The 23,152-nt window shown below is 36.7% G+C and overlaps 1 protein-coding gene and 1 long non-coding RNA gene across 5 annotated transcripts; one reads left to right on the forward strand and one right to left on the reverse strand.

The window, feature by feature from the left end:
• LOC109851307 (zinc finger BED domain-containing protein RICESLEEPER 2) lies at positions 591–6,006 on the forward strand. Its single transcript, XM_020421365.1, has 2 exons — positions 591–803; positions 3,690–6,006. The coding sequence occupies exon 2, from the start codon at positions 3,706–3,708 to the stop codon at positions 5,764–5,766; it is 2,061 nt and encodes a 686-aa protein (XP_020276954.1). The 5' UTR covers positions 591–803; positions 3,690–3,705; the 3' UTR covers positions 5,767–6,006.
• On the reverse strand, positions 10,514–15,786 carry LOC109822985. Of its 4 annotated transcripts, XR_002242353.1 has the most exons (6): positions 15,530–15,786; positions 12,651–12,739; positions 12,078–12,558; positions 11,728–11,952; positions 11,038–11,642; positions 10,514–10,946 (listed from the first exon to the last, which is right to left on the reverse strand). It is a non-coding gene; the product is annotated as an uncharacterized LOC109822985 (long non-coding RNA). The 4 variants fall into 4 exon arrangements; XR_002242352.1 differs by having other exon boundaries at positions 11,038–11,465; positions 11,728–12,558; XR_002242351.1 differs by having other exon boundaries at positions 11,728–12,558.

Raw genomic sequence — 23,152 nt, forward strand, 5'->3', positions numbered from 1 at the left:
GGCACACCCCCAACCACACCTCCAACCACACCACATCTCTCATTTGCTACAGTGCACCGGGTCCCACATGAGATTTTAAAAATTTAAAATTCGATGTGGGACCGGTGCACTGTAGCAAATGAGAGATGAGATGTGGTTAGAGGTGTGGTTAGGGGTGTGTCCCTATCATTTTTCAAACGAAAAACAATTGGCGGACAACATTCCTATCAACTTTATAAGCTTATTCTATTTTACTCCTAGTACCCCATCATATTTTCCTGACTTCAAGAAAAATATATGTATGATTTTTCTATCCACTAAGAAATCTTACCTCACCGATTGATTGTAACTATATGTAATATATATATGATTTTTCTATCCACTAAGATAAACGTCTATCTACGACAAGAAAGATTAATTTTTATTTAGGGTCCGTGCTTATAAAAGAGGCCCAATGTCAACACACTGAGGTGGTGTCCTCTCCCTGGCCCCCAAATCCCATGATAGCCGTACACGTGTCTCTTGCAAGTCCCAGTACCAATCTAATAAAGCCCAGTATTTTGGGCCACCTAGCCCATCAAAAGCCGACCCCCTTAACAAAAAAAATTACGTCGCTCCGCTGCCCCCCAAAAAAATAAAAAGTCTTCTCTCTCTCTCTCTCGCCCTCTTTTCGTTATTAGGGTTTCGTTTCCCTTTGAAACCCAATCCAGTTCCCCTCTTTAGCCCACCATCAGGACTCAAAAAATTTTTAGGGCTTTTTCGTTCGCAGGCCTCAGATCTCTCTCTCCGGTCTCAGATCAGAGCAGATCCAGATCCAGCCTCTGGTATATTTTATAAAACCCCTTTAAACCCTGTAGCCCTCTTCTTTTTTTTCTTTCGAATTCCTCGAGATCTCTCTTTGCTTTTTACTTGTTGTGTTGTTGTACGTTCAACATCTGCTTAGATTAGTTCTCGTTGCGATTTAGTTGATTTAGATCTTGCGTATGGTATTTTGGGGGGAGGAGACCCATCGATTTTTTTCCCCCCCGCTAATTGATGGGTTCCTTTGATATATGCTTGTGGGTTTTGTCTAATTAGGGCCGAGAACGGGTTTCAGTGTCGAATTGTTTACTAGATCTTCAAAAGATCCAGCCTCTGGTGTTTATTAGGTCTCGTGGGGCTTGGTGTTTGCGGGTTGAACAGAGTTTTAATCCTAGTGCTGTTTGAGGAATCTAAATGTGTTTAAATTAAACATCATTGTTTGCTCTGGGCTTATTAAGCTCCTTATCTGGGGGGTAGATGTATCATTCTGTTCGCGTGCAATTAACAACATGGTGATTCGCTGCTTGAGATGACTGATAGTGAATGTGATGCTTTTGAATGAAAAGACAAAAAGACTTGCGAGAAAGAGGATAACACTTTACAGCGTGAAGTTCTTCTGGGAAAGAATGTAGACAGCGAGACTCGAGGGAAAGCCAAGAACGGCCTCAACTTCAATAGAGAAAAAAAAATAAGAGTCAGGGTCCAGGAGAAAAAGAGTCTGGCAATAGATCTCCGGAGATCGTATCTCATTAATGTCAGTAGTTAAACTCAGTGCCGTTGCTGAAAGACAATTGGAACGAGCAAGGCCTAGATACATGGAGGAACATGCTTTACTATTTATGAATTTAATGTGTCAGGGTAAGGTAATCAACGGTTTACCCACACTGTGGTAGGTTTAACCGTCGCCTGATACTTCCTGCAGTTGGTCGTTATGCCTATATTTGAAGATAGCATGAGACCTTGAAAGTTCGCTACGTATGCAACACTAACCATGGTCGTATTCTCAATTATGATAGGATTACTATGTTGCATGGGTACGGGCAGGGGCGGATCCAGAAATTTTGGTCAGTGGGGACAAAATTTCAAACACAATGTATTTGGCATATACACATGGTTAAATTTTTGCTAGTGACGCTTTTAAGGGAGATTTTCTGATAAAAATTTAAAGTTAGAAAGGGTTTTTTGATAACCCCTAAACTTAAGTTTTTTTTAATATTTTCAAAGTTGTAGGGGGTTATTTGATAATCTTTAAAATTAAGGGTGGTTTTATGATATTTAGCCTTTTACTTGCTAATTGAATTCTAGTTATGGATCCTATGCTCAAACATAATCCAACCTTTCATATTACCCCACTGTCTTCCATCCATTTAAAAAAAAAATAACGAAGGAAACCAAAGCTACCGACTCATGTCTCCAAAGCTTTTAACAAAACACCAAACATATATATTCCAAAGCAGGAGAATATCACTATTCATCATCCTCTTCCTCCTTCCTTTTTAAGAGAACTCATCAAGCTAAAGACACGATTTTTCCCAATTAAAAGACCTGTCAAAGGGAAAACAGTTGATGGTCTTTAATCTTAGCATTCAAATTCACATCTTCGGAGTCCTTCCGCAAGGCTAGGGGGTCAATTGAACAAACATTATGGGGGAAATTGAAATATACTACTTAGGGGCTCAGTGGGGGCAACTGCCTCCACTGTATATCCGCCCCTAGGTACGGGTGTGGAACACAGTAAATTTGTAAAAGGTTGGGTATGAGGACATGTCTATAAATTTTTTTGTATACATACATATTATATATTATAATTAATAATTTATATGAGAAGAAGGATGAGAATTAAAATTCCTATAATATTTTTATGTTTATTTTATTATGTGAATTATATATTGGAAAATCACTAGTTTTTGAACTAGACGTCCAAACGACCCTTCAAAACGATAAATCGGAACTGACCAATGTCCAACGAGTTTCGAGAATTGGATGTAAAGCGTAGGATATATGTCCAAAAAAATGTATGAGAAGTGTTTTAAATTAAAACATGTATTGTATAATTGAGTACATGCTTGGGTAAATGTATGCATATATGCAAGGCGTGTTTAAGGAGTTTGGGTACAAGTATGGGTTCGGGAACGTGTCGGGTAGGGGTACGGCATCAGACTAGAAGTACCCAGGTAACATAGGATAGGAAATATAATGTATTGATGTTTTGATAACTGCTATATGAAGGCCATTAATTTTTCTTGTAAATATATTTTGATTTGGTAATTTGTCAGGAAAGTAATTTTGTGCCCATTTCATGGTAAGAAAGATATAATGCCTTCACTAAAAGAAAGACACACTCCGGCATGGGTCTTAGATCTGTTGAGCGGCTTGAGTGAATTCAGTAAGCTGAACCAAATTTGTCAATTGATTAAATTTTTTTTTTCTAGTTTTATCCGTCTCTGCTTTTGCTAGATTTCACCTTTTTTAACAAAAAGAATTTTTTAATTTACTTTTTTTCTTCTCTTGCTTCCGGATAGATGACCATCTGGTCCCTAATCTTGTTTGCTTAAATTTTTTGTTAAGTGGAATGGTCCACATTTTCTTTGATCATAATATCTATGTTCTGCCTAATCTTTTGATAACCTGTCCTGTTTAGCTCAAAGCTTGTTAATACTCTGTTGGATTTGCACCTGATTTACTAATTCTTGTAAGCATGGAACTTTTAAATGGCCAATGCTTGCTTTTGCAACATTTCTTTTGTGAAATCCTTTTGTGAATTTCTGTCAGCTATTCTGTTTTTTGGGGAAAAAAAAAAGTGGAAATGGCTTCCCTCAGCTCTCAATCCTTCCTGCTATGCTGCAGCTGTTTCTTTTACTGTTTTGAAATTGAAATAATTTGTCTTGGTGTATGGTTCTTTTAAGCAGAAATTGCATCTTAAACATGGGTGAGGCCAGTGACAATGAGCAACAGCTTGCTTTGGAGATGGCAGAACCAGTAGAACCAACGCCGACAGCGCCAACGGCTAGGCGAAGAAGAAAGAAGTCACTGGTTTGGGAGCATTTTACTGTTGAAGCTGTGGCTGGTGGATGTACGCGAGCGTGTTGCAAACTGTGCAAGCAGACTTTTGCATACAGCAGTGGTTCAAAAATAGCTGGTACAAGCCATCTTAAGAGGCACATAGCCCTAGGTTCATGTCCCAAAATCAAGAGTGAAGAAAGGAGACAGCTTGCACTTGCTTCTGGTATGAAAATTGACGGAGATATCACTGACCCTCCGAGAAGACGTTATAGGTCTACCCTGAATTCCCTATTTGATCAAGATGTGAGCTGCGAAAATCTCGCAAAGATGATCATAATCCATGAATACCCACTTCACATGGTTGAGCAACCTGCAGTAGTGGCTTTTGCTCAAAGTCTTCAGCCCAGGTTCAGGATGCCAAGCTTTAATGAAATCGAAGGAGAAATCTACACGGTTTATCAGAAGGAAAAGCATAACCTGCTGCACGTGTTTGGATCTCTTCCTGGAAGGATTAGCCTCACGATATGCCTGTGGACAACTAGTCAGACTCTTGGATACGTGTGCCTAAATGGACAGTTTATTGACAGCGATTGGAAGTTGCACAGAAGGATGCTAAACTTCATGATGGTATCCTCCCCTCATTCAGAGAATGCTCTTAGTGAAGTCATTGGCATAAGTCTTTCAGAATGGAATATGAAGAGCAAGCTGTTCACTATCACTTTGGATAACAATTGCTCATCGCATGATATTTACAGTGCAAATCTCAGAGATCATCTTTCCAACAAGAACATGCTCATGCTCAAAGGTCAGCTGTTCGTTGTTCGTTGCTATGCCAATATCTTGAATGTGGTTGCTCAGGATGTAATAGCCTCCATACATGGTATCATCTACAACATTCGTGAGAGTGTGAAGTTTGTCAAAGCGTCTCCAGGCCGTGAAGAGAAATTTGCTGAGATTGCCCTCCAGCTTGAGATTCCAAGCACCAAGAGCCTGTCCCTTGATGTTGCAATGCAGTGGGACACTACGTACCATATGCTGGTTGCTGCCTTGGAGTATAAGCAAGCATTTATTGTATTGGAAACTTGTGACGACCACTACAACGAGGCACCGTCTCCTGAGGATTGGAGGAAAGTGGAAGTGGTTTGCACATTTCTGAAGCTGTTGTATGACTCCGCCAATGTCATCATGGCGACAGCAGATCCTACATCTAATATGTTTTTCCAGGAAGCATGGAAGATTCAGATGGAGCTGAGTCATGCTATGTTAAGTGATGATATCGTGATCAGTAGCATCGCGAGAGAGATGGATGAAAAGTTTGACAAATACTGGAAAGATTGTAGTCTTGTATTGGCAATTGCAGTGGTTATGGATCCACGGTTCAAGATGAAGCTCGTTGAGTTCAGTTTTTCAAAACTCTATGGTGAAGAAGCTGGAAGATATGTCAAGGTGGTTAACGATGCCATTCACGAGCTTTATCATGAATATGCTTCCCAGCCACTTCCCTTGACCCCGGCTTATGAAGAACAAGGAGGAGGGGAGGCACACAACACTATGAATGGCAATGAAAACAATCAGCCTTCGACCCCAATGTCTACTGCAGATGGGCTACTTGATTTTGATATCTATATATCAGAAATTTCTGTTAACCAAAACACAAAGCCAGAGATAGAGCAGTACTTGGAAGAGGCCCTTGTACCGAGAATCCAAGAGTTTGATATCTTGAACTGGTGGAAGCTAAACACTATAAAGTATCCAATGTTGTCTAAGATGGCTCGGGATGTTCTTGCGATTCCAATGTCCATGGCGAGTCCTGGGTCTTCGGTATTTGGCATAGGAACTGGAAGCAGAGTGCTCGATGAGTACAGGAGTTCATTGCGTCCTGAGACGGTGGAGGCCCTTTTCTGTGCCAAGGACTGGCTCCAGTACTTGCCAACGATGACGGAGGCACCGTCAAGTACCACCATTGTGAAAATGGAATACTAGGCTATATAGTCAATACAGATTAGTTTCTCTTTCTGTAAGCAGTAATATTAAGATTGTATTTTGTTTGCGGATTGGATGACGGTGCTTGTTTAAATTTTAGTGGTAGGATAGTTAAGGTGCTGCTGCTGCACTTGGGTTAGAGGGAGGGTATTCTTCTTCATCGCTGTGCGAGTTTATGTTTTCTAGTGAACTCTGTACTCTTTAGCTATAAATTGCTTGGTTAAAAGTTTGCTTATATTAGTAGAGCAGCTCCTAAAGCTTTTGGAAGAGAGAGGCATTGATGCGGTGGTACTGGTCCAGGTAATTAGGACCATGCTTGTTCAATGTTAATTTTTTTTTTAATTTTTAATTTTTAGATTTTATGTAAGACATTATTCTGCGATGATTCCTCATAATTCTTTGATGGTGAAGGGTTACTTCCTTTGGGGATAACGACCGCTGCTGATGACTTTTGGATGTTGAGGATGTTGTGGTTGTTGTTACCGCTGGTGTTGCTCTCTCACTGGCTGTTGCTGCAGCTTGTGAGTCCCCATGGTACGCGCAAGTTTCATGTAAAAACATTGCTCTGCTGACTAGGAAAAAGACAAAAACAGATGGATGATTTGTCAATCTTAAGAGCTGAATTATTAGTTTTGTTATGAGATGATAAAGCACATCGTCATGATCGTCCTAATGCATAGGGAACCTTGACACGCCTCTATCACTAAATCCAATGTTAAAAAAAAAAACCCCCCCATTTCGTTAGTATTCTTTTTAATAATTCATTCCATAGTTTTGGTTACCTAGTATTTTGAGAGAACTTTGTATTTCTGCTGTTATTATAGCGGAAGTTGTTCTTTATCACAGTACGTGGGTTTTCTCTCGACATCGAGGGGGTTGTTTTCGTGTAATTTTTTTTCGTGTATTTTTGCGGCATAGTTGTATACGCACAGGCAAAAGAAGATATTCCATGACTTTGCGTCATAGTTGCTCTCAAATAAACTGTGAATATCCAAATTATTATTCGGAGAGTGCGATTTCAAGTAAGTCGTGAATGTTGCTTTAGATTAAAATTTTGTTTGCAAATGAGCAGCCTCGTTATTTATTTAGTCAAATGAAAATTATCACAGTTGATTTTCAATTAGTAGATCGGCTGGACGTCGTGTGTTTGTGCGTTTTTATTCGGATGGCCCTTAGGGCCCAAATCCAAGTCGCAAAAAGAACGGCTAAATACCCATATTGGTATTTTAATTCAACCCCATTTCCCAACAAGGTATTTTAATTAGGAAATTCGGCGATAAGACATTTTAATTGAATAAAATTACCATTTAGGTCCTTTTTCTCGTCGGCGGCCACTGTTCCGGCGAGAACTCATCACGTGCGTTGCACGTGGGGGCTTAATCTGTGTTTAATATGCTGATGTGGCTCTGTATCACCTAATCAAATAAAAATTCAAAGAAAACCACAAATTAAGGGAAATTACTACCAAAATCAACTAATCCTCCATTCTAAGTTCTGTAAACTAGGGTTTTTTTTAGCAATTCAGTCGAAATCCCCTAAGTGAGCTTCCTATGAGACCGATGGAACCGAAGCTGGAGATCCACCCTCGGTTAGGGTTTCCAAAGTGAGCTTCCTCTTGAGAGGATTGCCCCTAGGGTTCGACGGAGGCCTGGGAGGCAGAGGGCTTTTGCTCTTGAGCCCCAAGGGCTTGCTTACAGAGAGGAGATTTCTGCTTCTGAGATGATGAAGGGGTCAGTGCTGGGGTTTCTTTTCTCATCTCGAACGATGAAACCCTAGGAGAGAGAAAGAGCGAGTAAGAGAGAGAGAGAGAGTCTAGATTTTAACACTCTTCCACGTCAGAATAGAGAGCCACATCAGCATATTAAACACATATTAAGCCCCACGTGCAACGCACGTGATGAGTTCTCGCCGGAAAATTGGCCGCCGACGAGAAAAAGGACCTAAATGGTAATTTTATTCAATTAAAATGTCTTATCGCCGAATTTCCTAATTAAAATACCTTGTTGGGAAATGGGGTTGAATTAAAATACCAATATGGGTATTTAGCCAATATTTTAGTATCTAACTCACATGATCATCTTTGAGTTGTATACATTGTTTAATATTTTAATGTAGGCTCTTATACATTTTAATATTTAGATATTGAGTTGGGACATTTACATGAATATTTTAATCCATATGGTCACACAACAGAGTTACGCGTAAGAGTCGGCCATTGAAGCGGTGGATGTATTTATATTTTAATACCTCAATTTCAACATGTTGCGACAATTCTTATAATTTGTTGACTTATTGGAACATGTTTATCCATTATTTTATTTTCACCAAGAATTAGATATAGCTTTACTTGTACAATTTACATTACAAATATATAGAATATCTGTTAAAAATTTTGCCAAAATAAGAAAATCTTTTTTTAACTATTTATGAACATGCTAGTAAAGCTGATGTGGCTCTGTATCACCTAATCAAATAAAAATTCAAAGAAAACCACAAATTAAGGGAAATTACTACCAAAATCAACTAATCCTCCATTCTAAGTTCTGTAAACTAGGGTTTTTTTTAGCAATTCAGTCGAAATCCCCTAAGTGAGCTTCCTATGAGACCGATGGAACCGAAGCTGGAGATCCACCCTCGGTTAGGGTTTCCAAAGTGAGCTTCCTCTTGAGAGGATTGCCCCTAGGGTTCGACGGAGGCCTGGGAGGCAGAGGGCTTTTGCTCTTGAGCCCCAAGGGCTTGCTTACAGAGAGGAGATTTCTGCTTCTGAGATGATGAAGGGGTCAGTGCTGGGGTTTCTTTTCTCATCTCGAACGATGAAACCCTAGGAGAGAGAAAGAGCGAGTAAGAGAGAGAGAGAGAGTCTAGATTTTAACACTCTTCCACGTCAGAATAGAGAGCCACATCAGCATATTAAACACATATTAAGCCCCACGTGCAACGCACGTGATGAGTTCTCGCCGGAAAATTGGCCGCCGACGAGAAAAAGGACCTAAATGGTAATTTTATTCAATTAAAATGTCTTATCGCCGAATTTCCTAATTAAAATACCTTGTTGGGAAATGGGGTTGAATTAAAATACCAATATGGGTATTTAGCCCAAAAAGAACAAACAGGAGAAACCGAAACTAAATCTAGCGCCTCAAGGCTAAATTTCTCTCACTTTTATATGATTCCAGTTTTCGTCAAAATATAACCAGCTGTTGGAAAAAGATTCAGTCTTTGTCTCTTGAGACTCATCGAAGGTAGTAATTCGCACTACTTAAGATTTTGGAAAATAACTGAATGGCCGAGGCTTTATCCTTAAAGCTCAGTCTCCATGAAACAAATATTGTACTTACCAAGGCCCACAAATAATTAAACGAAGAATAGCCACGGCCCACATTACGTCGGAGTGTTGTAAATATGGCTTTGGGCCTTAACATGGGCCTCTCATAGTGTTGCTAATTATCCAATCTAATCCATTTCTCCGGCTGCTTGAATATAGGCCATCTACCAAATATTCAGATGTTGCGAACAATCCAAAAAATGGGCCTCAGCGACTATGTTTTCTCTTTACAAGCGTTTTGTTACCCCTTTTACCCCTCTCTAATATCGAGGTACACGGAGTCTCAAGTATCAAGCGTTGGGAATTAAAGCTACCACTAAATCTTAACATACGATCGTCCAACTTGGAGTTAGTATCATAATTATTAATCTCGCTAGCTATAACCATCGATTAAATAAAATATGACTTCATGACTACTAGGAGATAACTCAAATTCCGAAAAGGCTTTGAACCCATCCCAGTTGTCCTCTACATCTTACTGCTGGGTATTTCTCGAATATGACAGATCAATCAATTGATCAATAGATCGATGTTTATCATTGTCATCTTAATTGATTAGTTCGCTGGCCCCATGAAAACGCCCATCACAAGCGTTCACCGTCACACTTGTCGGTACCGTATCAATCTTTTTCTCTATGAATTTTTCCATTGCTCTTAAAATGACAAAAAAATTATTGAGGAGAGAAAATGGATTCACAATATAATTAAAGAGAATAAGATAAAGAAAAGGATAAGGAGACGACTCATCAAATTGAACGTCATGTCATGTCATGTCAGTATAAATTAAGTACTTTTGTTTCAAGTCGGATAATGTGTGTTAAAAAAGTTACATCGACTGCAGCTTATTAGTAGTAGGAGTTTTTTTTTTTATTAAAAAAAAGATCATTTTTGCTAGATAATTAGCAAAACCGACCGTTTAGCTAATTATTTAGCAAAACCGATCTTTTTTTGGCTAACAGGCCAAAAAGAGAGGTCGGTTTTGAAATTTTGGCTCTTCGAAACATACGGGACTACTAGTACCGTATGTTTACTGCCCAGTAATTAGCCAATAAACCTAAGCCAGAAAACCCACGGGACTACTAGTCCCGTGGGTTTGTTGAGCAGTGCACAAAATGTACGGGACTAGTAGTCCCGTACGTTAAGCAGAAACCCCTCATGACGCCCAGCAAATCCAATGGACTAGTAGTCTCGTGGATTTGCTGGGCAGACTCAAACCTGCACAAAACATACACAAGCCTCTTTTGCTTCATACATTGTTTTTTGATCAAAATTTGCGCAAAAATATAGTATCCACTTCGTATACATTGATATACAGTATAATATTTATAAAAGTTATAAACTTTAAGAAATAAACACTGGATAAGAACACATTTAATCAATTCATAACATTACAACACAATAGATACATCATATACATATAAATATGACAAAATGCTCTAAACAAATCCAAATGTATCAAGTCTATCCATACGACAATATATAGTCTAAGTAGAAAAGCTAACAACCTAAAAGTCCGCCCCTCCCCCGTTTTCTCCCTCTTCGTACCCGTTCAGATCGTCAGCGGCCTCCTTCGACTTGAGCTTGTATGTGCTCGCTCTCTGGTTGTGTGTGGGGCTGTGATGGACCAGCTCCATTGTCGTGCGTGTAAGATCTACCACGTCTTCATCGGCGTGCATATACCCTCTCCTCATGCGCCATATGCTTGCGACCTTCATGCCGATCCTCATGAGTTTTGATGAAGAGATCTACGAACCCTCGCCACTATCCGATGCAATACCAATACATGTACTGAATCTCCTGTGGTGGTAGCTATGCCCTCATTTGCAATCCCCTCTATCTCATCCATAGCGTCTATCTACAATTACAGAAAAAGATAATTATATATATAACAACCAAAAGATAATAAGAGATTGAAAAAACTATTCTAATTTGCGCAATTTACTTACCCATTCTCTCTCATCTACACTTCTTGGTACATATCTTGCTTGTTGGGAGCGTATCTCGATTTCGTTGACTAGAGGCATGGTTTGAGTGATTATCCACCGTCTGGTAATCCCCCAATACCATCTAATATAATCGACTTCCTCCATCGGAGGATAAAGCTGCACGACAATGCTCCCATGCTAATTATTCCATCTAGCAATGTAGGGATGATGCACAATCCGCCAGTCAATGTGAAGCCTACCCTTAAATGCCTTTCTCTATATTTTTTGACATATTGTGGAACGTGTTGTGAGAAACCAAACTGTCTAAGCATACGATTCGGCACATGCATCTCCATAATTTTGAAACATATGAGAGGAACTCTGGCTCTCCATATATCGTGTCCCTTTATACAAATCAGTGGTAGACGAGGTAGTTAAAGTGCGTATGGCTGCCACTCGAATTATAAAATATTCCATATATTAATAACTCTTTAAAATATATCAGTAGCATTAAATAACTTAAATTCAAATTCGAGTTCTCCTAAATTTTCATCCGATCGAGCTCTCCTCTGTCGAAATCTAACTGTCTTGCCGGGGCCTCATCGTATGCTTTAGTGAGATTCCATCTGCATGTATGATATAAGGTATGTTCTAGTTCCAAAATTAAAAATTAAAATTAAATTTTAATTAATTAAATTTAAAATTTTTTACCTGCATCCTAGTGGAATCTATCCATCTAAATCTCGCGTCTCGCATAATCTCAGTCTCAAAACCAATCTCTCCTATGCCCAAACTTATAACAATGTCAAACATCCTTTGAGCTCTTTATATTGCATAAAAGCAACCTTCGATATTTCTCTATATAGGTATGCTAAAACAGTACTACCCCATGATAATGTCCCGCACCTGTCAAAGTCTTGGAGAAGCGGTAACCACCTATCACATGGCAAATGCGTTTAGTCGTATTTTATAACAATAATGAGTAAAAATATAGCAAAAACATCTTCAGATAGTGCATTATAACAATAATAAGTTGTACTTCAAATGTACTTTATGTTTACTTGAATCGGAAAAATGAAGTGTCCTGATCATGTGCAAAATATATGCACGAGTATGCTGCTGGATCATGACTTGGGATGCATCTTCTAGCAAGGGGTTTGCGAAATTTTCTTTTAGACACTTCAATCTAATATATCACCAAGGTAAGGACTCTAGAGATAGTCCTAACAAATCATTACAGACTCGGCGCCACACATGCCTATCAGTCTCCATAACACAAGGGCCATCAATGCGGAGACTAAGGATCACTGCTATGTCCTAGAGAGTAATAGTCGCCTCGCCGACACGTAGATGGAAAGTGTTAGTCTCTGGTCTCCACCTATCCATCAATGTATTAAGTAGTACACAATCGAGCTTCATCCACCATAATTTTGAGCATGTGAGAAAACCTGCTTGGGCTACTAGAGCAATGATACGCTGATCTTCAAGTGGCCAACGCGTATGTCCAGGGCTATGATCAATCATAACTAACTCTGGTCCTCTCTACATAACAATAAAAAAATATATTAAAAATATAACAGTGAGTAAGTAATATGTGACTATAAACTTATGACTAAAAATTTATCAATCATTACCAATGTAAATGATATACTCTCTGAACGGTGGCGTGACTGATCATAGAGGACGTCATCACTAACTGGCCCGGGAAGCATAGTGTATATACCTGCACATATAATTGTTAACTTATTAGTTTCTGCCAAATCAATAAGACTATAATAATAAAAAATAGAGATAGAAATAGAAAACATATTACCAATTAATTGCTATCTACTTGTTCTTGATGAACAACGAGACCTATTATGACCTAATTGATTACATTGTCCATATTTAATTTGTGACACTACTCCTTCCCGGCTTTGATCCATAGTACCTCTAATGCGTACGGAGCGAGGTCGTCCCACTTGTCTTTTTGTATTGAGGTGGTAATATTCATGGTCCATTATAATCCGACCAATAACGAGTATCGTTGGGAGGATGGAGAATCTCCTTATAAGCCTTTCGATAATGATTTATTGAATACCAAGCTGAGCAATACCGATCATAAGGCAATCTAGCGCCACCATCCTGATTAGAACTAGCCACTAAAACATGTACACATGGTAGTTTTTGTAATTATGGTATATTACAAGTACAACTATACTCCTGGTCATAGAGATAGACGGTGTAAGTACCTTCAGAATCTTTAACCTCCCATTCATTATCGTTGAAAGGTTTAATTCTACATGTTCTTACGGCCACAATCCTTTTCTACATAATACTCTCATTTTTTAGAGTGTACCTACTCGTCCAATTTGCACCATCACCACATCTCTTATTAAAGTATGCGTTTAATCTATAAAATCTCATTGCAACCAAGACTTGAATTGGCATAGTACGGGCACCCTTGAGTATGCCATTGAAACTTTTAGAGCAATTAGTTGTCGTCATATAATAGCGCACTCCACCATCTCTATATAATGTCCATCGATTTCGTATTGCGGCTTCAAGTTTAGTTCAATCCAGTTGTGTGCTTCAACTGATAGGGATTTAATTTTCTCCCTACAATACTCATATACCAGTGTGTCAACTGTACACTCGGATTGCCACAATAGATTTTGTAAATTGACCTCTCAGTATTTTTTTTAAAAAATTATCTCTTATATGCCACAAGCAATACCAGTGATGATGTGGTGCACTCCACCCCTCGTGCAAGGCTCGTGGAATTCCTTTCATCTGGTCAGTAATAAAAGTATCGTTCTTGAACTTTAAACAGTAGGGATGTATCTGTAAATACATTAAAAATCACTTCCAACTTGATGGATCCTCCACCTCCACAACTACGAAAGCTATTGGAAATAACCCACCATTTGCATCTACATCGGTCGCAACCAAGAGTACTCCTTTGTACTTTCCATATAAATGGGTGTCATCGATGCTGAAGAGTAGAAGACAAAAAGAGAACCCTTTGATAGCGGGTCCAAATACCCAAAATACTCGCATGAACCTCTCCACTCCCGGCGTGATTGTTTTAGACACTATTTCATATTCGGTACCTGAATTTTTCCTCTTAATTGCTTCAAGATATTGTGAAAGTAATTCGTAAGATTTCTCCCAATCTCCAAAGATTTTAGTCAACACCTTCCTCTGTGCATCATATGCTTTATACTTGGATATAGTTATTTTTCTCATCTTCTATACCATTGTAATTATCTGACTTGGAGTAAGATCAAGTTCCCGCCTAACTTCGGACATAATTAGCTTCAAGATATAAGAAGAAGTTTCTACCTTATAATCGGCATTGACAGCCGGATTGCAACATATATGAAGTCCGCAATAACAAGAGATCATAAATTGCCCATTAGATTTTTTCATAACAGTTGCATTAAGCTTCCATGGACACTTTGAATTTTTCTCGTCTTGAGCACGTGTATACTCTTCTTGAGCTTTCTCGTTGAAGTAGCACTTTACATGGTAGCTAGTTGTATTGGTTTTTACTGGCTTGAATTTGACCCGACTCTTGATTGCCCATTCACGTATAGCGTAAACTAAGGTTTCTTTATTCTCGAAAAGATCTCCTTTTTTGAAAGTGAAATCTTCGGGTCAATCGAAATTAGAACCAAGCTCAACGAGCTCAGCATTTATCCACTCCTCATTTTGAAACTCTTCTGGCAACGGTTCTTTAGACTCTACATAATCGTAGTTTACACAAATATTCATCCATCCAACGGGCATCATCATCGGTTCCTCCAATTACACAATGCATACTATCAAGACGTTCTTCCTCTTCAACATCTTCATAATCATCATCTGCATATGCATCCTCATCCTCTTCTATAATAGAACCAACCGGTAAATTAACTGAAACATGACTCGGCGCGTTGTGAAACACGTCACTTGACATTGCACCCCGAGTCATTTTCTAAGTGCAAGGCATTTTGAGAGAATGAGATTTGATTTTCAAGCATGCAGGAGAACTCTCCATCAGTATATGAAACTTCGGCAACCCCAGATATTGGAATATTTTTAATGAACAACTCAATTAAGATTTGCTTTTCCGCAAGTTGTATCATGTCACTCAATTCTTGATCATTAGCGATCTCTACAACAATTGTTCTTTTTTCATTTATCAGACAATTACAAAATACCTTAGTGGTATTTTCTACATGATTAATTCTAGTAACTTTGTATATTTGCTTCATCATTCAATTAAAATTATAATTTCTAGATAACATGAATATTTTTCTAGATCCTCCTTCGTGTATAGGCATATTATTCATTCCAACACTCAGTTTTCCATTGAAAAAACAAATAACTGGTATTCCATTCGCCATTTTAACTGAAGAATTAAAATTCATCATATGTAAATTAGATTGTTTTCATATTGATTATCATAATTAAATATACAATTACTTTTAAACTATAATATTAACTAAATAATAGAGAGAAAATTACGAAAACAATAAGAAATTTATACCTTGATGAAGTTTTGAATTTCGTCGGCGTCGTAGAGACTAAACGACGTCGGATTTCAACAATGCCGGAGTGATCTTTGGGGAAGATCTCAATTAGGGTTTGGAGAGAATGTTTATGGAGAGGATAAGAGAGAGAAATTTGAGGGAGGAAGAGATGGGTTGGGAGAGAATCAATAGAATGAGAGAGGGAGATTGGGTTTGAGAGAGATCGATCGGCTTTGGGGGTTTCGGCTGGGAGAGAAAGAGAGAACGAGAGATATCGTTGTGCCCTAAGTTTTGGGGCACAGCTGGGCCTTATATAGCCCGGCAAATCCATGGGATTACTAGTCCCGTGGATTTGCTGGGCACGCAGAAACAAAGTTTTTGCTTAATGTACGGGACTACTAGTCCCGTACCGTACGTTTTGTAGAGTCATAACAAACCCACAGGACTAATAGTCCCGTGGGTTCTCTGGCTTAGGTTTAGTGACCAATTACTGACCACGACTAGTAGTCCCGAATGTTTCGAAGAGCCAATTTTTCAAAACCGACCTTGGCCGAAAAGAGGTCGGTTTTGCTAATTATTGAGCAAAATGGTCATTTAAAAAAAAACTCATTAGTAGTAATGTTTCAGATTTCAACTACATATTCGACTTCCTTAAAAAAAAAAAAAAAAACCCTACAAATCTAGCAGTCCGTTAGTAGTAATGTCTCGTCCGAATTTTGTTAGCAGAAGGAGTTGAAAGAAGAGACGAAAGGAATTGAACAAATAACACAAAAACAAACATACAGAGGTTCACTCTTTGATTTGTGTGACTGAGAGAGATCTAACAGAGAGGAATATGGACAACGCTTGAGAGCAAGTTGGCCAATGTGCTACAAATATGCATACTGCTCTTGTAGACATGTGGACTCAACGACAGCTGCAAATTAAGTCCCAACGCTGCTTAAAATCTACATGTACCTGTCCAATTGCCTAGCGCCACGTGTCATTCTACCGCACCACATGATCAGCTGTCAGGACCACGTTACCCCAGACCGATCGGGACCACCATGCCGTAGCCACGTGGCTCATGGCACCCCCTGTCGGCCGTGACACCCGATAGGTCCACATCATCCTTTGCATTTGATATGAAAAGTGTATCGACCTTTAATAATTCAATTATATGTGCGCGTCTTAATCAACCTAACCCAACCCGATCCAATTTTGAGCCGATTGGACCAGTTATCAGAGCTAAAAGTCCCGGTGAGGACACTTGATGATCATCTCCAACTTCCCTTTCATTGCTTTTGAAAATTCCTTTTGTTTCCACTCTTATCTATTCGGGGGCTATAAGAAAAAAAGAGAGAAAGAGGGTTACTCAATTATTGTAGGGGCCATTCACATTTTTGCTATCAGAGGAACGTTAGTCTTTTTGGTTGAAGTTCTCTGTGCAGAGAAAGTGACTAACTAGAGAGTATATATTGGCTCATGTCATCTGTGGTCAATTTCCTATAGCCACCCGTAGTGACAAGTTAACGAGCCGGCATAAATTATGATGCCAGGGGTAATAATGTTCTTTTGGATGCTTCACATATGTGTAGGGACAAAATTCATGTCTCTTTGAGGGTACACACAAATAATAATATTAGGTAATTCAGAGCTTGTCATTGTTTCACTTAACAAGTCTGTTGGTAATTAAAAGTCCCTTGAGCTCCACGAGAGTTTGGGAGTTATAAGAATTGATAGTTGTTCTGTGTTTTTAAAGTACTCTTCACAAGTTGAAGATCTTCAACCTGAGCCAAAATTTAGACTCATGTTATACTAATATATATATATTTTTAAATTTCCTTTAAATCCGTGTCCAAGGTTTGAATTTGAATTGGCATGATGTAAAGTTAGTGTTAGACCCTAGAGGGGGGTGATTAGGGTCTTATGCTAATCTAATCCGATTAAAATACCAATTAAAACTAATTAACAAAATATCCTAACAAGTATGAAATACAATAAGATATATAAGCTAGGATAAGCAATATGAACAACAAAAGATATATCCTACCAAAGAGATATACAAAATGATATATGCAAGGATATAAAACTAACACAAGGGATAAACAATATGAACTAGATAGTGGATCATACAAATAATGAGCTAATGACAATGGCGACAAGAAATATAAACACAAGTATAAATAAACGCCAAAGCACACTCAAACACAAGATATGATCACGGAGTTCGGACCTTCCGTCCTACGTCTCCGTTCCCCACTCCTGGGGAGAAATCCACTATCATAACTGGGTTTTCTACGCTCACCCGAATAACGTTTACACCTCACAGTGTCGGTTTTCAACGCTTACCGATCAACGTCACTCCTCACAATCGGTTTTCTAGTTCACCGAAAACTTCACAACACACTTGGTTTTCTAGCTCACCGAAAACCTTACACAACTCTCAATGTAACAAATATAAATTTGTTCTCTACAATAGATGAGAACTCAATTAAGCACAACTCAATGTTACAATCTCTCACAACCCTAATATACTATGTATGCAAATACAATAAGCTCAAAATGAGTGTGTGTAACAATGAGTAAATAAAATCAAATCAACTAAACTCAAATATAAAATCTAGCTTAAGAACAATGATAATCAAACAAGTATATAAATGTAAAGCTAGAGTTTGAGTTTAGAAAACTTCTCAATTGATAACAAGAGATGGATGGAGGATAGTTGGAAGCTCAAACTTCAATAGATAATCTCCTCAAGCTCTTGTGGAATTGATTCACAAAACCGAAACACTCAAATGCTTAAAAGCTTCTTAAAACAAACTTAAGCAAACACTAAACAAGTTTAAACACTTGTTTAAAAACTTCTTGGATAATTTGAAAGAGAACAGCAATGGGGTATTTATACCCACTCAAAATCTCAGCCAAAACCCCAAGCAAATGACAAAAACAACCCCCAAAAAATCAGCTCAGAAAATAGCCGTTGGGAAACAACGGTCATATCGGCGGTCGACCGGTGCGGTCGACCACGAGCAACAAAAAAACCAAAAAACAGAACTGGACAAGCGACGGTCGACCGGTGCGGTCGACCGATGGAAATTTCAAGCTCTCGGTCGACCGCACCAGTCGACCGACAACTGTCGACTGAACATATGAGCGGTCGACCGGTGCGGTCGACCGATAACTGATACTACAGAAAACTGGTTTTTAAAAGTTGATTTTTGAGACTTTGGAAAATTATTAAAAATAACAAATGAAGTCCAAAAATAATAAAACTTTGGGAAATGTATATAAACATGTAAATGAACATGTTACAAAAAGAATTTTCCAAATTGTATTTCCCATTTGTGAAAAAATCATCATTTTACAAAATAGTTCAAAACACGAAAATGTAAACATGTGAATTTTGACATTTAGGCTAAACCATGTTTTGAAACTTTGCACAATGATTATATAGACTTAATAAAATATGTATATGATTATTGTTAAGTCCAAAAACTAAGAATACAATATTTTCACAAATACAATAGAAAATGAAACATATGAGTATGTATATGAAAATATATCTGTTTCATATCTAAGTAGTTAAACCAAATCACAATAATAAATATGAAATATATAATTTTATATTTGTAAACATGAAAACCCAAAACCATGCATGTATATATATAACTATATATATACATAGAAACCAAATACGTGTGTGTATATGATATTGAGCTTAGAGTATCTAACACACATAATATAAAACCTAAACTAAGTTACCCAAGCAATGATATTGATCTTCAATAGTCTTGACTTGGTACACTCTGCGGATGAAGCTGAACTTGGATCTTGAACTTTGAATTGCAAGGCTTCAACCCGACATTCTGCCAACCTCCTTTGGATATAATCGTTGAAGCGCAATCCATCCAACCTCTAACTACGTTGTTTGTCTATAATAAATAAGAAAACATAAATACTAGACAAACAACATTAGTGATAAATTGTTTGTTAAACATCATCAAAACAAGAAGGCCAACAGTTAGATGTCTCTTTCAATACGTCAATACTTCAGAATTTTATAGATGAATTGAAAGTTATAATTTATATTCCGACATGTAAACTCATGATTCACTTTTAGTAAGAATGTTGGACTGTAGGTTATCCATAATATTTTTTCCTATAGTTCAAATGCTCACTAGTTGATACTTCACCTTTATATAAAAAGGATTAAAGAACCTTGCTAATTCAAAAATTTTCCTAGAAAGATATTGTTGGAATCATGACATACAACGCAACGGAAATAGCATATCATCAAAAGTGATTAAAAACTAGAAGAATACCTAAAATAATTTTCGAGTTTCTACAATAATCTGTCCCGAGATCAATCCGAAATAGCTTCCTCAAGAGAAAAAGCCTCCAATTGAAATCCACCCGTCACCGTAGAGGAGCAATACTAAGAGATAGGTTCTCAAAAATCTATTTCTTCATATTATCTTCATAAGATTTTCAATCTCATCTTTTTCCTCTCATAAGGCTACATATGAACCTTATTTATAGGATTACACTAGTCTTAGAGATTTTAACTTTAAACAATTCATAATTATTTAGAACTCTATCCATAACAATTAAAGATAGAATAGATTTATTCAAAAACTTTATCCATAATAATTAAGGATAGAAATAGAATTGTATTGCATGTATACCTCTTCTAATAACATTGGTGAGACCAATTGGGTCTCATATCGAGAACCAATTATTAATCAAATTAATAATTTTAATTTAACAATCAAATCCCTATCCGACCAACTGTTCATAAAAGCTCTTTCATAATATGAGATTAAATAATATCTTACATTCACTCCCTTCCAGTATCATTTATTTTAGGCAACTTTTTTTAAGCAGGACAACTCACCTATTTGCTCATGCCTAAATTTACAATTCCCATGAATATAAATAAAAATCATTTTGAAACATCAAAATATTTTATTTTTATAAAAAAGTAAAATTTTAAAATATTTTCAAAACCACCTGCCGGCAGGAATTTAATAGCTTCATAGGAATGCATAATAAATTAACTCATCATAATAAGCATATTGGATCCTATCTAGACATCCATCATTTTCCTAAATAAAATTTAGCAACATAATATTTCAGGTTGTGTAGCGTTTGCTAAACAAGCTTAACCATCACGTCAAAGCATACTAAATTATCAAATTGAAAATGACAATATCATCAAGTCAAAGGGACCATGTAACAATTTGAATTCTCTATCTTTTAGGTGACTCATCCTAGAGAATTCAAATACGGTTTAGTGCTACACACATCATAATGCATGCTTATGACATACACCCGGAGAATCTCCATTCCCGATGGTTGAGACCAACCACCATATCTCATTTATCGGTGTCATGCATAATAACCTGTTATAACAAAGTTATCCTTTACTAGTTATAGGTTAAGCACAATTTTAAGAAATTTCTAAGTTATATCATATCTCCAAGCAAGTGATCATCACAGTGCATGATCTAACAAAATAACTTCTAAGGATATATATAATAATTATATAAATAATACCCAAATTATATGCAATAATTAAATTTATTAACATTACAATATTATTACATAATATATATTGGATGTTCAAGGGCAAATTATTATTACTATTCCAACAATCTCCCACTTGCCCTAACATCCAATCAATATTGGATGTTCAAGGGCAAATTATTATTACTATTCCAACAATCTCCCACTTGCCCTAACATCCAATCAGATGTAATCCTTACTCCCATCTGTCACTCCCACTTGCCCTAACATCCAATCAGATGTAATCCTTACTCCCATCTGTCAAAAACATTTTAAGACAAGGGTCTATAAAAGGACATTAAATGTTATCTGCTTAGCCATCTATTAAAGCATAACATATTTCTTCTTATTAACCTTTAATAAAATAATTTTTCTTTCTAAGCTTCTTGCAACAGCTCCATTACTATCAAATAATAATGAGAAAGAAAATTATTACAAGAAATAATATTAAGCTTATGGAGTAACTCATTAATCTATATTCCTTCTTTTATTGATTTAACATGGCACTACATATTATTATATTATTATTAATGATACAAATATAACCCAAAACAGACTTTCTATTATTAGGATTGGATTGAAAACTACTTACAAGATCAATAGAAACCTTTTTGGGACACATTTCCTTAAAGAGTGATTGTTTAGGAACCATTCCTTTCTTGGAATCTTGTTAAGTTGAATCTTTTATGGATCTTATCCATATAAGTAGACTGTGATAATTCTATATATCTATTTCTCTATCTATATAGAGTTTAAGATCTACGATATAGAATATCAAAAGAAATTCTTCATAAAGAACTAAATCATACTTTTAATCATGACATTAAAATATCATTCTTAATGAGCAATATGTCATCAACATGCAATGATAGGAATATAATGGACTTACTTTATTGTTTCTTATACACACATTATTTCTTTTTAAGGATATGATCAATCATTTCATCAAAATGAATGTTTGATTGATTAAGTTTATAACTTTAATTGATTCAATTAATCAAGTTTATCTTCTTGAATTTTACATACTTGATTCTATAATATATAAATATCTTCTTAAAGATATCCATTCAAGAAGGTTATTTTAAAATCCATTTATTGATATCTTATATTCATAACACATTGAAATGACTAAATGGATCCTTATGAACTATAATATTACAATTAGAGGAAAAGATTCTTCAACAATTAATATCCGTTTGTCATCAAATGTGACATCAGGTCTCTTATATGAAATCATATCCAACATGACTTTTGTGTAAGTTTTAGGATTTTTATTCTCCTTGTTACTTTTCATCAAATACATTTTAACAAGGTTACTGTACTTTACAGGTGGATGAAAATCCTATATGATCTCCTAATTGTAATCAATATATTCAACAATAAATTTAGTAAGTAAATCTCTATTTACTTTATTACTTAAAGCTCCCACTAAATCTATACAATCTTCAACTCATTTGAAGTTTCTCCCCTTGGATTAAATAACTCTCCCACTAAAGAAAACAAATTTTCTTCTTGAGTTATATAAATCCTAATCATCAAGCTTGACTTTATAAAAGAATACATTTCTAGTAATAATTATTGTCTGAAAACTACACTAGGATTATCAATATAATACCTAGTACTTTCTTTAGGATAACCTACTAGTAGGATGTTATTTACCTTAGACTCCCATTTTGTCCATATTTTATTCTCTCATGAGAATATGACAACTCCAGATCTTCAAGCGTCATACCCTTAATTTTCTTTATATCCATGTCTAATATGGAGTGAAAGAAAAAGATTTGGCAGGAATTCTACATAATAAATAATATGCAATCTCCAATGCATAACCTATTAGAAAATAAGAACAGGTAAATGCCCAGTATAAAACTAACCATATCGAATAAGGTTTAGTTCCATCTTTCAGACAAATAATTAGGAGTGATAAATTAGTAGATGCCAAAGTACTAACAATTCCATTTTGTTCATAAATCTCTTAAACTCCTAAGAATAGGACCTTGCCATCTGGATCAAATCAGATGACTTTGATACTTTTATCAAACTCCTCTTTAACTTCAATAACATTCTATTTTATGATGCAATCGTATAAATAC

The sequence above is a fragment of the Asparagus officinalis genome, chromosome 8, assembly GCF_001876935.1.
Source record: "Asparagus officinalis chromosome 8, Aspof.V1, whole genome shotgun sequence".
In the NCBI taxonomy this organism is placed as follows: Eukaryota; Viridiplantae; Streptophyta; class Magnoliopsida; order Asparagales; family Asparagaceae; genus Asparagus; species Asparagus officinalis.